We start from the raw sequence: 19,868 nt of genomic DNA, 5'->3' as shown, positions 1-19,868 counted from the left end.
CGTGTGAGCGTGCGGACCTAAACCTACACATGCACACTCTCCCCCCCCCCCCCCCTTCAAATTTCCAACAAACACCCTCTCAGTGTCAGATAATCCTCTCAAATATTCAGAACTCTCCCACAACAGATTCCCTGTTCGCCATCTTATTTTCATGGTTTTGTAGACAGTGGCGTAAAAGTCTAAAAAGTGCAGTCTTTTCATGCATAAACACACACACACACACAAATACGCAGAGACACACACTCTTACACACAGAATGAAACAATGTTTACCATAACAATTACAAGTCGTAAAATTTGGAGCTAAAAGACTATATTCTATGTTCTCTATGGCTGCAGTTGACAAGGCAACAGAACTGTAACGCAAAACATAGAAAACTACTGTGGCCACAAAGCATACGTAAATAGTATTTCCTATTTTGCAATTCGTGGGCACATTCTTAAAAACTCAGTTTTGTGTATGTACATATAGTAAAGAGAAATTTTCCTGTTGTTTGATAAAAATAAAATAAACGCAAACCCCTTATGATGCCGAAACTTCAACGAATCATGTCTGGGTGAAAAAGAAAAAAATTACTTGCTGAAGGAGGATTCCATGCAAAAACGAATTTATTTGCAAGCAAACACGGACACTAGATCTTCAGCCTCAAGATGAATACTTGTGCACGCTCTTTCGGTCTGTCAACAGAAATCTAATTGTCATTTGCATCCTACACCGTAGGATCATTGGTACTTTACAACCAGCAGCGTTGTCGTCACGGAAAGTTGAGCACTCAACCACTATCATGAGACAAAAAACACTTAAGATTAGCCACAAAGTATCTTTGCAACAGAACTGTGCTCAACCGTCCTGGACTCTCTTGAGACTGTGTCAGGACAGTCTGGACACTACTCACTCGATCAACATGGCCATTAGGAGCCCATGGTGAACGTCAGTGGATTTTCCCAACGGCGTCGTTGGCCAAGTAGATGAGTGTGGAGATAACTGGAATGGAACATGGACCAATGGCGTCATGCAGGAACTGTCTGATGACTGGTGACCCTCATAGAAGAGTATGAAGAGTGCCCATTGGCACGTCTCAAGGACGCAATCACATGTATTCAGAAGGGCGTGGATGCATCTGTTTTGGACCAGTATCGCACAAGGACATCCGGACTTCGCCATCACTGTAGAAGGTATTCAGGATCACGTATCACCTGGACAGGAAGATCCAACCAGTTTGGACAGGGAGCTCCAACCACTTAAGCAGTCTCACAGTCAACTTGCCTACGATGCGTTCGTTTCACGACGATAGAGCACTTGGAAACCGATCCCACTTCGCACACTGTTCTTTAGGAAGCAAAAATTAAACGAACAGAATGATGTAATGGCACGCGGTATCTTTCTGGCATCAGGCCTCTCCAGCATGCTTGGGACCTGAAAACAGCAGTCCGTCATCCAGAAAACGTAAACACACATTGGATGACATCAAGAGTGCCACAATGTAAGAGTGGAGACGGCTTGAGCAGAAAAGTCTGAATCACCTAGTGGACAGTATGCCAAAAAGTGTTCAAGTATCTCAAAATGCACAGAATGGAGCAACAAAGTGTGGAAGCAGATTTTATTTTCACGGCTGTACGCTTTCGAAATCAGGCGAAAAATGAAACTATGCAATACAGTTGCTTGACCCTGACGAGTTACACATTTCCTCTCTTGAAGTGAAATCTTTACTAAAGGGCATAAGGCAGTAATGATAATGGTTCATTTAATAAAGACAATAGATAACTTTCAAAGGTGTCCTAGCCACCAAGTAAGAGACGCAGAGGTCAACTACTCACCTATGCATTCTCCTTCCTCTGTAGTTAGCTTCCCTTCCTGTCTCAGCGTCATCAACAAGTGAACCACGTCATCGCGAAGAACATTATGTTTTTCTCTGTACTGGTAGGTTTCTGTTGCAATTCTGTCGAAAAATTCCCTTACGTGATTGGAAAAGAAACTCATTCCGGGGAGCAGTGCAAGAGTTGGTAATGTTTGTAAGACGACTTGCCGAAATGCAGCTGGGGTCGATGTGTCAAAAACCTGTAAGATATAAAAGTATCTTTATCGAGGTTATCATTATCATCGCACATTAACAGAAATGAATATTTTACGGCTCTACATCTAGTCTTCCTGTTCACCCAAGGAATTAGAAAGAAATAGAATAATTTTAACAGGAATTAGAAAAGTACCAAACAGGTTATTAAATATATATATATATATACACAATTAAATAATGTTAAATGATGAATTAACGGCCGCAAGTGAAATGCGGATAGACATCTGATTTATTGGCAGAGGAAACGAAATTGGTGTTTAGAGGCATTGTAATGTCGCTCTTTCCTTCTCTTACGTCAGGATCACTCATGTAGTTATGAATGAAAATTACATACTGTGCTAGCATTAGTCTCTCCTAATACAGTATATGCTCAACCACAACTGTACGGCTTCCAGTATGTTACAGAAACGGTAATAGTTCAAAATAATAATTGCACTGACTTCTTGTTTTCAATAGTGAACACTTGAAACAAAACTGCATCCTTTCATAGTTACTAAAACGTTAGGATAAAATTAATAACATGCTTGTATTAACTAATTATGTAATTAACTCCTGAAACTCTGAAATATGTCGTATGTGTAAGACCATAAATGTTTGGCTTTTTCTACAATGCAAATGTATTTATGGAAAGCGGAGTACGTTTTTCGAAACATAATAACAATTTTCTATCTAGTTAATAAATAGATATCGTGAACAATAACGTAACTTCGGAAAATATTTGAAATACGTGACATTTTTAGTAACTCATGTAAAATGGAATTTATAGGATAATTAATTTGTATTGCACAATATTATCTCCCAGAAATATGCAAAATTCTTATTACGTTGTGGACAAATTTCGAAAGATAGAAGATTTCGCATATGCAGCTGTGTATAGCGTATTTCTTGGAGAAACCGGAATAAGATGTTTTGCAGCCGCAAATCGGAATAAAAATTACTGGAAAGAAAACAGAATCGTCAATTTCGACTAACTCGAGAAGTTGCCGTAATTCTTGTTTTCTTATAAATCCTAAAATTGAATAGAGTTTTCTGATGAACAGGCAGAGAAAACAAAAATGAAATTTGCAGACCTCCGGAAATATAATACTACAACGGTTTCATTCTGCATTTTTTTTTTATAAATGAACATTAATGTGCACGATTGGTCAAGAAATATGTGAAAAAAGTATTTAAACTCACTCACAATTTTTTTTAAATAAGTAATTCTTTTATCACCTTTCAAATCTGCAAAACTGCGTGTACGTGGTTGTATTTACCAATACGGAAATACGAATGTAAACAAATAGAAACGTTGTAATACTAAACAAAAGCTTATAAAAAAAAAGAAGTATCAGAAATGAATTTCCTAGAGATTACAACATGGCGTCCCACAGTAAAAGTTAATATACTTCAGACGATGTGGAATGAACAGTTAAGTTTATATTTGTTCTCTTCCTGTTCCAAGCTGGCAAATATATATCAGCAGAATTACATGATAAGTACGAAGTTGGAAGCACCAAGGACACGAGAACACGAACAGAGTTTATGAATTTAGGTATTCTCATTCAGAACATCGAATAAACACCATAAATTGAGTGCATGATGCACCAGAATAGCGAAGCTACGCGCAGGTACACATGATATCATGTGATGACACATTAGCGGATACTGTAGGCAAATTATTTTATCCCTTTTAGAGTCATGTCTATTCACAGAAGCAAAGCAATCGCCAACGTTAAACTCTGCCCGACAGCAGAGAAAATCACACTCAAACTTTGCTTTGCAGGTTTCATAGGACACGTAGTGATTTTTTCTAGTTTGACCACCGCTGAACAAATTTTGTTAGTGACAGTTAGCGGTCTGAAGGTGATACTAAATATCATCGTAACGATAAGCAAGGAACTAAAGGTAGGCACAGTAAGTGTACACCTTCAAGAAATCATGAAAACAAGAGGGTGATTATTACACAGGAAAGCTAACTGATGGCATTGGCGGAGCGGCAGAAACGTTACAAATTGTGCCCGATACACAGGCAGTACGCACTCCTGTGTTCTTACAAATGGAACGCTGTCACACGGTAGATGTGTATAATTAAATGTCCTGTATAGCATAACGCATTGTTTGTCGTTACAACTGCGACACCAGGAAGCAGGAAGGATAGCAAACGACGAAAGTTTATATGTCGTGCTTATAGAGTATAGTAGAAAGAATATATTTGTAAGTGATTTGCGGAAAAAGATGGTGTGAAATTTAGCTCACAAAGCAGCCGTCTCTAGGAGCAGCAATGGACTTGACCTGGCTAAGCATCCAGTCGAACTGAGCTGCCTGACGGACAACATTCCATGCTACTTCAACCCTGTGAACAGTCCGCCATTCTTAGCGGCGGGCTATTGAAATGGTTCAAATGGCTGTGACCACTATGGAACTTCACATCTGAGTTCATCAGTCCCTACTAGAACTTAGAACTACTTAAACCTAACTAACCTAAGGACATCACACACATCCATGCCCGAGGCATGATTGGAACCTGCGACCGTAGCGGTCGCGCGGTTCCAGACTGAAGCGCCTAGAACCGCTCGGCCACACCGGCCGGCGGCGGGGTATTGGCGACGTTCCTGTGTGTGGCCATTCCATTTCTGTGAGTCCTAGATGTGAAGAAAGAAGGTGGTGGCCAGGACAAAGGTAATCCCTGTGTCGAAGTAGGAGAGGATAACAACATGAGGACTTCCGTTATCTTGTTGATAGATAACCTCACGAAAACTCGAATACAGGTCAGAGCCACAGACAGTAAGAAGTTAGAAATGTATCATATGCTCGCCAGTTTGCCTCCTGTACATACGAGACGTGACCGCGTTGAGTACACAGTGGCAAATATCGTACCATCATGACAGGTGTTAGCATCGTATAACGATGAAGAATATAATACGCCAAAATTTGTTCTCTTCGGTGCTTCCTCACTCTGGTATGTCCTTCGTGATACTGTACGCATAATCGTGGTCCGCCTGAAAAGACGGAGGGTGCCACTACTGCGTCCAGTTCTGTTGTTTGGCGCACCACTGTCACCAAACCTCTCTCTGCTGCCCGTCAAAGGAAGGCACAGCGATGGTCGCCAGTCTGAGACTCGGCGGAACTCTAGATGTCATCGCACTCCACGTGAGGATGTCTCGCTGTAAACAAGCACACTTCCTCAACCAAGGTAAAAAGCAGTATATCCTCAGCCGTAAATTTTTAACTCTTTATTAAGTCCCCGGTTTAGGTGTTACATTACATCGTCTTACACTGAGATGATAAAAGTCGTGCAATACCTTCTAAAATCGTGTCGGACCTCCTTTTGGCCGGCGTGGCGCAGCAATCGACGTGGCATGAGCTCAACGTATCATTGGAAGTCTCCTGCAGAAATATTCAACCATGCTGCCTCTACAGCCGTCCATTATTGCGGAACTGTTGCCGATGCAGAATGTTTTGCACGAAGTGACCTTTCGATTGTTCCTTAAATGTTCGATGGTAGCCAAATCATTCGCTCAAATGGACCAGAATGTTTTTCAAACCAATTGCGAACAGTTGTGGCCCTGTGACATGGCCCACTTTTATCTATAAAAAATTGGGAACATGAAGTTCTTGAAAGATTTCAGATGGTCTCCAAGTAGTGGAACACAACCATTTCCAGTCAGTGATCGGTGCAGTTGGACCAGAGTACACAGTCCAGTGCGTGTAAACTCAGCCCACACCATTATGGAAACACCACCACCTTGCTCAGTGCCTTGTTGGCAACTTGGCTACATGGCTCGTGGTTCTGCGCCACATTCGAACCCTACCGTCAGCCCATACCGTCTGAAATCTGGAGTCAATGGACTGATATGGTCACGAGTCCAGGAGAGGCGCTGCAAATGATGTGCTGTTAGCAGAGCCACTCGCATATGCCCTCTGCTGCAACAGCCCATGAAGGCCAAATTTCGGCTTGCTAACCAAACGCACACGTTCGTCCTACACCCCACACTGATTTCTGCGGTTGTTTGAAGCACTGTTGCTTGTCTGTTAGCACTGACAATCCTGCGTAAATGCCGCTGCATTCGGTTGTTAAGTGAAGACTGTCAGCGTTTGTGGTGAGAGTTATTGTCTGAAATTTGGTATTTTCGGTACACTCTTGACACTGTGGAATATTCGATTCTCTAACGAATTCCGAAGTGGAATGTCCTATTCGTCTACGTCCAACTACCATTTTGCTTTCCATTTGCGACAATTCCCGCTGTGTGACAATAATCACATCGGGAAACCGTTTCACATGAAACACCTCAGTGCAAATGACAATTAGGTTCTCTAATGTACTAGCCTTTTACAACTTGTGTACGCACCTGTATAAGTGCATATCACTATCCCATGATTTTTATCACAGTGTACTTCTCTATCTTCTTGGCATAATCCATGGCTCGATACGTGATATATGTTAGGTATTCTACATTGTGTTATAAAATTCATATTCTTATTTTATCACTAGTTTATTCATTCCACTACATCATGCATTTTATTTACAAGAGTTCCATATTATTTTCTGTTGCATGTAGATCTTTTATACACTTGTCCTGGTAGTTTTTATAGAACGCTACTTCATATGGTATAACTTACGTTTCTGTGTCCTCAGATACGTGTTGTAGCCTTCGTGCATACAGACTGTTAGTTAAATTATATTTGTAATATTCTTATTGAACGAACCCGCACTTCTTTCATTTCATCATCAGCTGTTGGGTTATAGTACCATGTAGAAATGTATCTCCATTCACTTTAATGTCTTTGATGAATTTAAGATCTTTCTAAGTATGGACAACTATTTGACTGATATTACATGTTTTCTTTCTCCATGCATAATCACTATTCCTTTAATCCGAACCTGCTCACTGGTACACTTATGGTTTATTTCTAGCATGGTACTATAGTACTACTCGTATATCTTTCATTTATCTTTCAGTTTTACGTGAGTTTTGAGTTTTGAAGTTTTGCACTTTTAATATTTTGTATGTTTTAATCACAGTGTATTGTGGGTGACGTGCAGACTTCCCTTTAAGTGTTGTTACACAATACATAGATGTTTTTCGTTCAGTTCTTTCCTGGCTGCGTCTCATCATGTAGATTTTTGCATGTGTTGGAATGTTACATAGTGTTATCCATACAGATTGATTTTTACAGAGTTGTGGTAACTTACGATCGTGTTCACGTTTCACGTGTCATACATTACCTCTCTACTGATAAAAATATAAATTATGGTTACACTCAACTGTACATTTTTATTTATTAACATTATTAATCGTAATAAGTCACGAATCCATTTTTAAGTTTCAACATTTGAAATAATTCACATTATGGAGTCTTACCAAACATTTACTGTTTTATAATTTTATATATTACTTTTCGTCTTTCTATTAGTATCTATAATTATTTTCGCAATAGTCAATACAGCAAACGTTGTATTCTTTTCTACTTAGGGCCATTTCCGTAACACTCGTACATACTTGTACTGAAACCCCATACATATCCCACCCAAAAGGATTATAAGGATAATATGAGGCTAATTACAGTACATATAAAAGCATTTAACAATCATTTTACTCACACTCCATTCGAGAACAGAACGAGAGAAAGTGGGACGTATCCTCTGCCGAGCATGCCTCAGTGATTCGCAATGTAGAGACGTAGATATAGATAGTCATTCTGCTTCACGGTTGTCTGGTTTTCGATACAGTTTTCAAATTTGTTTTCTTCTTTAGATTAAATGATCATTTTGCTGTCTTCTTAGTCTACTCTTCCATTCAACTCGCATACATCATTATTCTTCTTCCCCCCAATTTTATGTTGTATAATAGTGTTATTCCCTACACTCAGATACTCATTTCATGCACAAGCAATTTCAACTTCATCTAGTACCTACCTGCCCACAAGTGGTTTATTCACTTACTGAACATAGACCCTACTTTTTACCTAGGTATGATTTTATTCGTGATTTTGCCTATTCGTCTTTTACATGTTTCGTTAGTTTTGTTACGTTCTGTAAGTTCATTTCAATTACCTATAGCAGAGTGTTAGAAATTATTTTATTATTGTGTAGGAGACTTTTTTTTCTCTGTTAACTTCTAAATGATATGTGCTGATTCTTGTTATGGTATAGTTTTTATGTTGCGGGCACAATGTATACCTCTTTGCTTATACTATTAAGTAATTTGTATGGATTCAACTTTAATGTTCCTAATTATCACATCCACATTGGTGGACACTTTGCTTTGGTTAAATTGAATTTGGCAAGTATTTCATGTTAACTTCCTTATTATATTAATTGATTCTTATAAGACTTACTCGTATATGCCCCATTGGCAACATTTACTTGTCCCAAACTATTCCTTTGCGTTGATTGTTAGGCTTGTTTGCACATTGAGGTGAAAAAAGTCGTGGGACAGCGGTATACAGGTGTCGGTAGTACAGCGTACAAAAGGTAAAAAAAGGCCAGTGCGTTAACGGACTCATTTGATTCATGTGAAAACTTTTCCTGACGTCATTAAGGCCCCACGACGGGAATTATCAGACTCTGAAACGGGATGGTAGTTCGAGCTAGACATACGGCATATTCTGATTCGGAAATCGTTAGGGAATTCAATATTCCGAGCTTCACAGCATCATGAGCGTGTCGAGAATACCAAATTACAAGCATTAGCTCTTACCGCGGACAACGCAGTGACCTAACGCCTTTATTTAACGATTGAGAGCAGCGGCGTCTGCGTAGAATAGTCAGTGCTAACAGAGAAGCAATACTGCGTGAAATACCCACAGAAATCACTGTTGGACGTACGACGAACGTATCCGTTTGGACAGTGGCACCCTAATGGTGTGACATGTATTTCCATGGAACAGACTGGCTTCTTTGGTCCCACTGAACCGATTATTGACTGGCAGTGGTTATGTCTACATGAAGAGGATTTGTAATGATTCATCCACTTCATGTTCGCAAACAACGATTGGAGTTTAATGGATGCGAATGCGGCATGTGACTGGGCCACAGTTGTTCGCAATTGGCTTCAAGAACATGCTGGACAATTCGAGCGAATGATTTGGCACCCCGGTCACCCGATGTGAATCTAATCAACATTTATGGTATATAATCGAGAGGTCCCTACGTGCATAAAATTGTGCCCTTTCGCAGTTATGGACGGCTCATTATTTCTGCAGGGGACTCCCAACAACTTGTTGAGTCCATGCCAAGTCGTGATACTGCTCTATGCCGAGCGAAAGGAAGTCCTACACGATATTAGGAAGCGTGCATTGGCTTTTGTCACCCTACTGTATTGCTGTTTATGCGTGGGCCAGATGACGATGTAATGTAACATGGAAACCGGTAGCTTGATAAAAGGTTCAAAATTTACGGCTGAAGGCGTACTCCTGTTTACTTCAAATTGACCAACCGACGCCCAATCACCATCTTGTACAAACGTGGACATACAAAGATCACTGATGGTACATCACGTGACTGGCGTCAAGAATGTTCCTCCTGAACGCATTGAGTCCATTTTCACTTGCTGGCGTGGGACCGCGACCGACACGAGTAGAAACATCGTGACACGACGAAGTGTTGCCTTGAGAGACCACTCTGCCGAATTCCGGTAGATCTCGTTCCAGACAGTGAAGCGGTTTATTCAGTGAGAAAGAAATCCAATATGTAATCTTTTCTTTCATACTTCTACTTGCTGCTACCTACTAGGTGCTATTGTGATTAAATGCTTAGTTCTGCATATTCAAGCATTTAATACACTTCGTGCCATACAACGTCTGTTGCACGCCGCCGTCATGACGCTGAAATCTTAATGGACATCAGTGTAATTAAACACTGATCGGCTCTTTTGCATGACACTACTTCTGACACATAGTGTCAGTGACGACATTTATTCAGAGTGTAATGTGTGTGAATTTACCTATTGCCCGAAAGTACTGCTGACCACTTTAATTGTGTTGCTTCACTCTTATGTAAAAATATAATGTTGTAGCCCAGCTTTAAGAGAAAGTCTCCCCCTTTACACTTGATACTCGATTACCCTTGAATCGTATAATACAATATCTGTTTGTCAAATCAGTCTGTCTGGGAATTTCCTTTCCCAGCACTGAAGTCCAGATCTGCGCTATAAACGCTCTGAAGTGTTCAGCAGTCTGGTATTTTAGTGCGTTGTTCGTATCACATACATTCCTAATAAAAGACTTACCCTTTATACTAAGGGCGTTCAATAATTGAAGCAACACTTTTTTGTGGAAGCGGGTTGGTTCTACGATAATGATCGAAGCAAAAAAATTAATTAAAGTTTTTGCTACACCCAGGACTCGAAACCAGGTCTGTTGGCTTGCTAGGCACAAATGCTAATCATTACACCAGCACAGCACGCTCGTTAACAGCGTTGCAAGAACTACCCAATTTGAGAGCCCTCCCCAAAACAAATTCATTATCTTCTGCTTATTTTCCCTTACAATGCCACTACTGCCTCGGCTCTCCGACATTTTAATAGCACCCCAGCGTTGGACATAATGGGAAAGTCCTGTACCATAGGTGATCTTAAAGATCTTTAATTAAATGTCCGTTCAATGAGTCGGTCCTACGCCATCTTATTGAGAAGGCCTGTAGGCTCGCACGGTACCTCTCTAATGGTGGACGTCAGAGCCAATGTCTTGCTGCATCAACAACTTCCCCATCATCCAAGTACTGCTTCCCGTGGAGAGCATCCTTCACTGGACCAAACGTACGGCGGTCGGCAGGTGTCACACCAGGGCTGTAGGATGGGTGAGGAAGAACAGTCCAGTCAAATTTTCTGAGCCCCTCTCGGGTGCGCAAACTTGTGTGACATGTGCAGCTGAGCCCCGAGGTGTTTGATTGTGATCAGTCGAATGAGAGTGTCCGCACCGTCCAACTTTGCAGGAGTCAAAGCTGTGTGTGACAGGCTGGCACGCCGGAGATCGGACAGGTTGCGACACCTTGCTGCGATGATGAAACATACCTCGTCCAACGCTCACCGTGCTTTTTTTCACTGTCAGGTCTCCGCAGATATTATACAAACGCCTATGAATATCTGCGATGGTCTGGTTCTCCGTCAAAAGAAACCCAGCGACAGCTCCATGCTTGGAATGTACCTCCGTTAGAGATGCCATTCGGAAGGCTACGTACAGCGCTGCCACCTATCGGAACTTCGTGAAACTATAGAGTCCCGTATCTGTGGATTATTTGTCGTGTTCGTCCTCTTGCTTAAGTGCAGATTCTTAAATATGTTGTTTTATCTTACTACTTCTCCACTCAGCTGTGTAAATTTATTTTCAATCGATGGCTGAGTAACTGCAGCTTAAGCTTCAGACTAAAACTGCAGTGGTGACGCACAGCGCAAGTATGTACCGTACTCCAGCCGTCTCTATTGTGGCAGCTAGAACACTAGATTCTCTAATCTCACTCAAGAGCGTGTCCCTCGTGGCGTAATTCGCACAAGCAACGATTTACACAAATCTGACATTTAACTTGCATCTTCCGTCACCTTACTCATCAGCACTGTCAATCCTTTCTCTTTCTTAACTTTACGACTGACTCAGGTTAAGGTGTAGAGCTACTGTTTCAATTCCTTCCAAACGCTCATTCTTAAATTTAAATTCTCCTTGTTAACTCGTACCACGTAAAATATAACTTTTTATCTAGTATTTAGTAACGTGGAACTGAAACTACTGACTTTATTACTGCAGTCCACGTCAAAATCTGATCAATGAATTTCTTCGTAACTACTTTTAAAGGTAGAAAAGTAGTTGGTGCTTACGCAGTTATATATGAAGTATAGTTAGTATTAATACAAGATAAATATCATATAGTCCTTGTCGTGTTACTGAATCATAACTTTCTACCTGTTAGGAAAGTAAGTAGCAAAATAATTCGGTTAATTCCACAACTCTCTGCATTATGTGTAACTGCGGCATTATCTCTTCAATTAACTTTCTTCTTTAAGTTAAAGAGGATATTTACCATTCTCGTCATACGATGGATTACTACGGAAAGGTCACATTCAAAAGGGCAAACTTTATTTCCTTCTGACGATTACTACCTTTCGAAAGTGTACGCCAAATATAGTACGATTTGATATGTTGTACATGTTGGCTAAGATGGAAAATGATGAAAACTCTCTCAGTAAAGACAACTGTAAATTAATGAGTACCAAATGTTACCTATAACACAGAAAACGAACTGGAGAGTATCCCATCACGAGGCTATTTGAGAATATCTGAATCACATTATAAAATATAAATGTTTATCGGTAATATTAAGGTCACGTAAAATAAATGGTGAAGGGACTAACAGAAGGCAGAAATTTGTTGGAAGAGTTCCGGGAATGTGCAGTGTATCTTTAAATGAAATCACATACAAGATATTAATACAACCAATAAGCTGCATGTATCTGTTTTATGCAAGAGAATAAATAGTGCCTCTGGCGTAGTGAAGTATTTATGCTACACTGCAGATGCACCGAGGTCGCTTGGATCCGTAATAATTTTACTCGCTGTCGGCGATGTGACGAAATTATTTTTATTTGTCCTTCAAATAATGAAAAGGAAACACTCGAACAGTGGTTACGAGCGAAAAGTCTCATTTGTTTCGTACGCTGGGGTATGGGTGTTTGGCGAGCATTAATTGCAATATATACTTCTTTAATCCGTTTCAGTGAAATTACTATAGATTTTTTAGCTCGTTCCAGAGTAAATCTTATAGCGGAATAGATGAAGCGGATAGTGGGAGCAATAAAAGGAATCGCAGTGCAATTTTCTATTCTTTTCTAACCAGTTCGCAGCAGTTGTCCGAAGAATCTTACCAATTTTATCCCCGCGGACGTTGCGATTTATTAGATTCTTTCGCTTTCAGCGAAGACAGGATTTCACATTTAAGCTGATTACGTATTCATACAATAGGAACTCATAGAAAATTGGTAAGCTATAGAAGAAGCATTGTTCCAGCAGCTGAGGCTTCTTATCAACGTGACAAAGAAAGGAAGGCAGATTTGCGTTTAACTTTCCGTTATCGATGTGCTCATTCGTCTTTCGACGTCACGAAGTAGCGGAACGCCCGTAAGCCAATGGTTTATTTCATCAGACAACTCCAGTAGGAAGATGAAAGGGATAATACATCATCGGTTTCGTCATAAGGCTTGATTCGGCTACAGGAGGTTTGCCGAAATCGCGATATTTATTGTGGAGACGGTGCTCTGTACGAAGTTCTGAAATCGTATTGACTGATGAATATACATGGTACTATATTCAATACGAACCGTTTCAGAACGCTAGTCACCACATTAAATACGCAATTTCGACAAATCTGGTGTCGATCACAGCCTTATGGACAAACATACGCTTACGTTTGATGGTACGGAAATATTATTCCATGCCACTTCCTACTGGAATTCTGTCATCAAAGAAGCTGTTGAACTCAGAACATGCAACAGCTAAGTGGTGCGTGGAGACGGGCGCTTGATGCTGAAACTGACCACAGAAAACAGCTTAATAACGCGCCATTTAACGTAATCGAAATTGCTAACAATGTTCCTCCGTCATTCATACCGACATAATTTCTGGCAGCATATGGAAGTTCAGTGAATTCGTGTCTCATGATTTAATTCGACCAACTAAATGGAGTACCAAACAAACAGGAGCACTGTTCAGACGATGGTAACGCAGGAATTCGCGGAGGCCTTTCATAGAATTCAAGTCTGACGCGACAAGTAATCCGAGAAGCAATTATTCAACAATGTCGCCGCGAAATATTACGTTTGCACTATTATAAACTTGTGTCATTTGAAGTGCTATAATTCTCTTAAGACACTCCAAACAGTCATGTGTTGGACGACAGGATTATCGAGAAGATTCGCGGTCGATTTTATAGGACTGTTCCCAAAGCTTTGCCTCACTTGCTCTATGACGTCATGATACGCATGGGGATGGCCTAATGATTTGTTATATCTTACCGAACATCCAGTTTCAGTACAACACTTGGCCACTCGTAAATCGTAAGCTTACTGAAATGATCTTTACCATTGTCTCTACAAAAATTTCGTTATATAGTTGTTGGGGACTTAGCCTGTTGAAACCAAAGCACATAGTGACCACGCTAAGAACTATTGATGACTAACGTTAGTCTTGTGTCATTTTGAAGGAAAACAGTTTTGACTTACGTAGTACGCGACTTTCGAATCGCGCCACTGCGAGCGCTAGCAGCAGCTGCAGCAAAAATGGCAGACTTCAGTAGTTCTTAGTGTGGTCACTATGTGCTTTGGTTTCAACAGGCTAAGTCCCCAACAACTATGTAACGAAATTTTTGTAGAGGCAATGGTAAAAAACATTTCAGTACGCCTACGATTTACGAGTGGCCAAGTGTTGTACTGAAACTGGATGTTCGGTAAGATATAACAAATCATTAGGCCATCCCCATGCGTATCATGACGTCGTAGAGCAAGTGAGGCAAAGCTTTGGGAACAGTCCTATAAAATCGACCCGCGAATCTTCTCGATAATCCTGTCGTCCAACTCATGACTGTTTGGAGTGTCTTAAGAGAATTATTGCACTTCAAATGACACAAGTTTATAATAGTGCAAAAAGTAAATGATAATTGTAGACTCGTAGTGACTTTCGTATTTAAATGTTGCATCGATTGGATGAAGATGATTTCATAGGAAAGATTATCTTTAATGAAGACTTCTAGTTGATAAACAGAGCTGTTCTATTTGGGGCATTGTAAATCGAAGGAAATCCCAGAAACATGAACGTGATAGCTCAGAATGTATTGTGTTTTGTGCACTGACGAGGACAAAAGTATATTGACTTTCCTTTTTAGATGAGAAAACTATCAGTGAAGTAGTGTATTTAGATAGGCTGGAAGACAATTTGATCCGCCATACTGACGTTGATGAATAAGAACAAAACGTAGAGTTAATTGAAGATGGTGCATTACCACAGTGCCTCTCTGACGTCTGGGATACCCTAAATGTCTCCTTTCCTGGTAAGCAGACGGGCTGAGGTGGGCCAATTGCATCTCACCCATGTTCACTGGCTCTAACACATCTTGACATTTTCTTTTGGGGATTCATCAAGGATATAGTGTTTGTTCTACGCTTACCGGATTCTCCACCTAAATTCAGAGGTTGGACCTACCTCGCAATTCAGCAACTCACGCCTGATGTGCTGCAGAGATTTTTGCAAAAAATCGACTTCAGACGGGGTGTTTGCCACATAACCAATGGAAGTCACACCTTACCATTTCAGGAACAAGGTAACACCAACAACAACGTAAGAAACGTGAGGTATTTGACTATAAAACTACACCAAAACGTATCTGACAGATTTGATGCGGCCCGCCACAAATATCTCTCTTCATCTCAGAGTTGCAGTTGCAACCCACGTCCTCAATAATCTGCTGGATTTATTCCAATCTCTGTCTTCCTCTACAGTCTTTACCCTCTACAGCTCCCTCTACTACCATGGTAGCCAGTCCCTGATGTCTTAACAGATGTCCTGTCATCCTGTCCCTTCTCCTTGTTTTCCACGTATTCCTTTCCTCTCTGATTCTGTGCAGAACCTCCTCATTCCTTAACTTACCTGTCTATCACAGTCCATGTTTCGCTACCATTCAATGCTGTACTCCCAACGTCTCTTCCCACAAATTTCTTCCTCATATTAAGGCCTATGATACTGGTAGACTTCTCTCGGCCAGGAATGCCCTTTTCGCCAGTGCTAGCCTGCTTTTGATGTTCTCCTTGCTTCGTCCGTCATTGGTTATTTTGCTGCCTAGGTAGCAGAATTCCTTAACTTCATCTACTTCTTGACCATCAGTCCTGATGTTAACTTCCTCGCTGTTCTGATTCCTGCTACTTCTCATTACTTTCATCTTTCTTCGATTTACTCTCAATGCATATGCTGTACTCGTCAGAGTGTCCATTCCATTCAGCACAGCATGTAATTCTTCTTCACTTTCACTCAGGATAGGAATGTTACCAGCGAATCGTATCAACGGTACACTTTCACCTTGAACGTTTCCTTTATTTCCATCATTGCAGAGATACTTGCGGAGCATAAATATGAGTCTTTCTAAGGAAGCCGGCATAGTTCCCTCGAGCTTTAAGAACAAGAGGAAGATAATGCTACAATTCTGCTGGCACATACGTGTATCTCGCGAGGGGAGAAATAAAAGGGAACTAGGGCACGTGTAGAGGGAAAAAGCGGTCGTATTTTCGTCACTGTACACGAATGCAATGGGACATACAATCGGTAATATACGTGTGAAGTAGTCTCTGCCACGTACTAAGGAGGAAAAAAGTATCTAACCATCGGTTACCACGATGCATTTATTGATTTGAAGATAAAAAACACTTATCCTCTTCACAGTAGTCTCCTTCGTAATGAACACGCTTCTCCTGCCGCTCCACCACTGTTGGAAACATTTTCGTAATACCAAACCATGGTGGCAGATAATAGAGCTTGACTAACCTCAGAAATTTGTTGTTTGGCGTTGAAAGTCTGAATCAGATGCGCAGAATAGGTGGGATCGTCATCATGACGAAGCTGCCAAGTTTCTGCTGGCTACAGATCCGGTCGTTTCCGGCGCACCAACATGACGAGGTTGACAAAGGACCTGCCAGTAATATTCCAGTGTGATTTGTTTGGCCTGCAGGTGCATAATCATGATGCAGTACACCATCAGCGTCGACGAAATACACTGAAGTGCCAAAGAAATTGGTACAGGCATGCGTATTCAAATACGGATATATATAAACAGGCAGAATACGGCGATGCCGTCGGAAACGCCTATATAAGACAACAAGTGTCTGGCGCAACTGTTAGAATGCTTACTGATGCTACAATGGCATGTTATCAAGATTTAAGTGAGTCTAAACTTTGTGTTATAGTAGCGCACGAGCGATGGGACGCAGCGTCGCCGATGTAGCGATGAAGAGCTTATTTTCCCGTACGACCGTTTCACGAGTGTACCGTGAATATCAGCAATCCGGTAAAACATCAAATCTAGGACATCATTGCGCCCGGAAAATGATCCTGCAAGAACAGGACAAACGACAATTGAAGAGAATCGTTCAACGTGACAGAAGTGAAACCCTTCCGCATATTGCTGCAGATTTCAATGCAGGGCCATCAACAATAGTCAGTGGGCGAAACATTCAACGAAACGTCTTCGCTATGGGATTTCGGAGCTAAAGGTCCACTCGTGTACCCTCGATGATTGCACAACACAAAGGTTTACCCCTCGCCTGGGCTCGTCAACACGACACTGGACTGTTGATGACTGGAAACATGTTGCCTAATCGGACTAGTCGCATGGAGACAACCTCATGAATCCAAGGACCCTGAATGTCACAGGGGACTGTTGAAGGCTCTGTAATGGTGTAGGGCGTGTGCAATTGGTGTGATATGTGACGGTCCTTTCTGCATTCCAACGGACCTGGGCAATACCAACAGCAAAATGTGACACACTGCACGTCCAGAATTGCCACAGAGTCGCTCCACGAACATTCTTCTGATTTTAAACAACTTCCGCTGGCCACTAAACTCCACAGACATGAACATTATTGAGTGTATGTGGGAGGCCTTGCAATGTGCTGTTCAGAAGAGATCTCCATCCCCTCGTACTCTTAAGGATTTATGGACAGCCCTGCTGGATTCATGGTGTCAGTTCCCTCCAGCACTACTTCAGACATTAGTCGAGTCCATGCCACGTCGTGTTGCGCACTTCTGCGTGCTCGCGGGGGCCCTACATGATATTGGGCAGGGGTACCAGTTTATTTGGCTTTTCAGTCTATATCGACGTAGCCTTGACATTGCTGCGGACTTGCAGTGATTTTTCTATCAGCGAGAATTTCGGGTGTTTCTCCTGTCACAGCTGCATCTTGGTTTTTGGGACTTGCCCATATACCCATGTATCAACACACGTGACCACGGTGTTGACACATGCATTATGGTCTTGTACTGTTCTAATTTCTTTGAAGACGGTCTGTCTGTAACCTGAATCTAACCGACAAATGTAAGCCTCTGACTACAGTAATTACAGCCTTTTGTCTTGTGTTCTTGTGGTCTCCCTTACACTCTCTGTAAGATGCAAAGTTAATCTTTCCTTCCCTCCTGTCTATATGCAGGTCATCATTTGCGTATCCCTATCTTTCATCTGCAGCAATAGACTCAGCACAGGTGTGGGAGTTTGATTCACTCAAAAGCAATTCACTGAGTTCCTTGTTTACAGTGCTGACAGTAATCTTAACACAGGGTTGGTCATGGTGCTGTAAAACATTTACAAAATCCACACGTGGGTGCACTGTTGCTGCTCTTATTTCATACTATAAGTTGCTAGCCATACTGTTTTCGGCTCCTCTTACTATAAGTACCTGATGCTTTTCACCAAAATCTCTACTTAAAGACTCTGCGTTCTTGTTCACCTGGCTAAGCTTGCCACTAGATATCATGATGCTTGTGACGTAGCATCCCACACCTAGCTTTTCCTGTACGAGGTGCATTCAAGTTCTAAGGCCTCCGATTTTTTTTCTAATTAACTACTCACCCGAAATCGATGAAACTGGCGTTACTTCTCGACGTAATCGCCCCGCAGACGTACACATTTTTCACAACGCTGACGCCATGATTCCATGACAGCGGCGAAGGCTTCTTTAGGAGTCTGTTTTGACCACTGGAAAATCGCTGAGGCAATAGCAGCACGGCTGGTGAATGTGCGGCCACGGAGAATGTCTTTCATTGTTGGAAAAAGCCAAAAGTCACTAGGAGCCAGGTCAGGTGAGTAGGGAGCATGAGGAATTACTTCAAAGTTGTTATCACGAAGAAACTGTTGCATAACGTTAGCTCGATGTGCGGGTGCGTTGTCTTGGTGAAACAGCACACGCGCACCCCTTCCCGGACGTTTTTGTTGCAGTGCAGGAAGGAATTTCTTCATCAAAACATTTTCGTAGGATGCACCTGTTACCGTAGTCCCCTTTGGAACGCAATGGGTAAGGATTACGCCCTCGCTGTCCCAGAACATGGACACCATCATTTTTTCAGCTCTGGCGGTTACCTGAAATTTTTTTGGTGGCGGTGAATCTGTGTGCTTCCATTGAGCTGACTGGCGCTTTGTTTCTGGATTGAAAAATGGCATCCACGTCTCATCCATTGTCACAACCGACGAAAAGAAAGTCCCATTCATGCTGTCGTTGCGCGTCAACATTGCTTGGCAACATGCCACACGGGCAGCCATGTGGTCGTCCGTTAGCATTCGTGGCACCCACTTGGATGACACTTTTCGCATTTTCAGGTCGTCATGCAGGATTGTGTCCACAGAACCCACAGAAATGCCAACTCTGGAGGCGATCTGTTCAACAGTCATTCGGCGATCCCCCAAAACAATTCTCTCCATTTTCTCGATCATGTCGTCAGACCGGCTTGTGCGAGCCCCGAGGTTGTTTCGGTTTGTTGTCACACGATGTTCTGCCTTCATTAAACTGTCGCACCCACGAACACACTTTCGACACATCCATAACTCCATCACCACATGTCTCCTTCAACTGTCGATGAATTTCAATTGGTTTCACACCACGCAAATTCAGAAAACGAATTATTGCACGCTGTTCAAGTAAGGAAAACGTCGCCATTTTAAGTATTTGAAACAGTTCTCGTTCTCGCCGCTGACGGTAAAATTTCATCTGCTGTACGGTGCTGCCATCTCTGGGACGTATTGACAATGAACGCGGCCTCATTTTAAAACAATGCGCATGTTTCTATCTCTTTC

At 41.7% G+C, this 19,868-nt stretch overlaps 1 protein-coding gene across 1 annotated transcript in view; it reads right to left on the bottom strand.

Moving 5' to 3' along the window:
* The window catches only part of LOC126234984 (uncharacterized), a 187,844-nt gene that overhangs the window by 152,995 nt on the left and 14,981 nt on the right, over positions 1-19,868 (bottom strand). The window contains exon 3 of the mRNA XM_049943723.1: positions 1,818-2,058. Coding sequence (XP_049799680.1) covers positions 1,818-2,058 — 241 coding nt within the window. The remainder of the gene's footprint in view (positions 1-1,817; positions 2,059-19,868) is intronic.

Source organism: Schistocerca nitens, chromosome 2, assembly GCF_023898315.1.
Source record: "Schistocerca nitens isolate TAMUIC-IGC-003100 chromosome 2, iqSchNite1.1, whole genome shotgun sequence".
Lineage (NCBI taxonomy): Eukaryota > Metazoa > Arthropoda > Insecta > Orthoptera > Acrididae > Schistocerca > Schistocerca nitens.
This window is presented reverse-complemented; position numbering and strand designations above follow the sequence as displayed.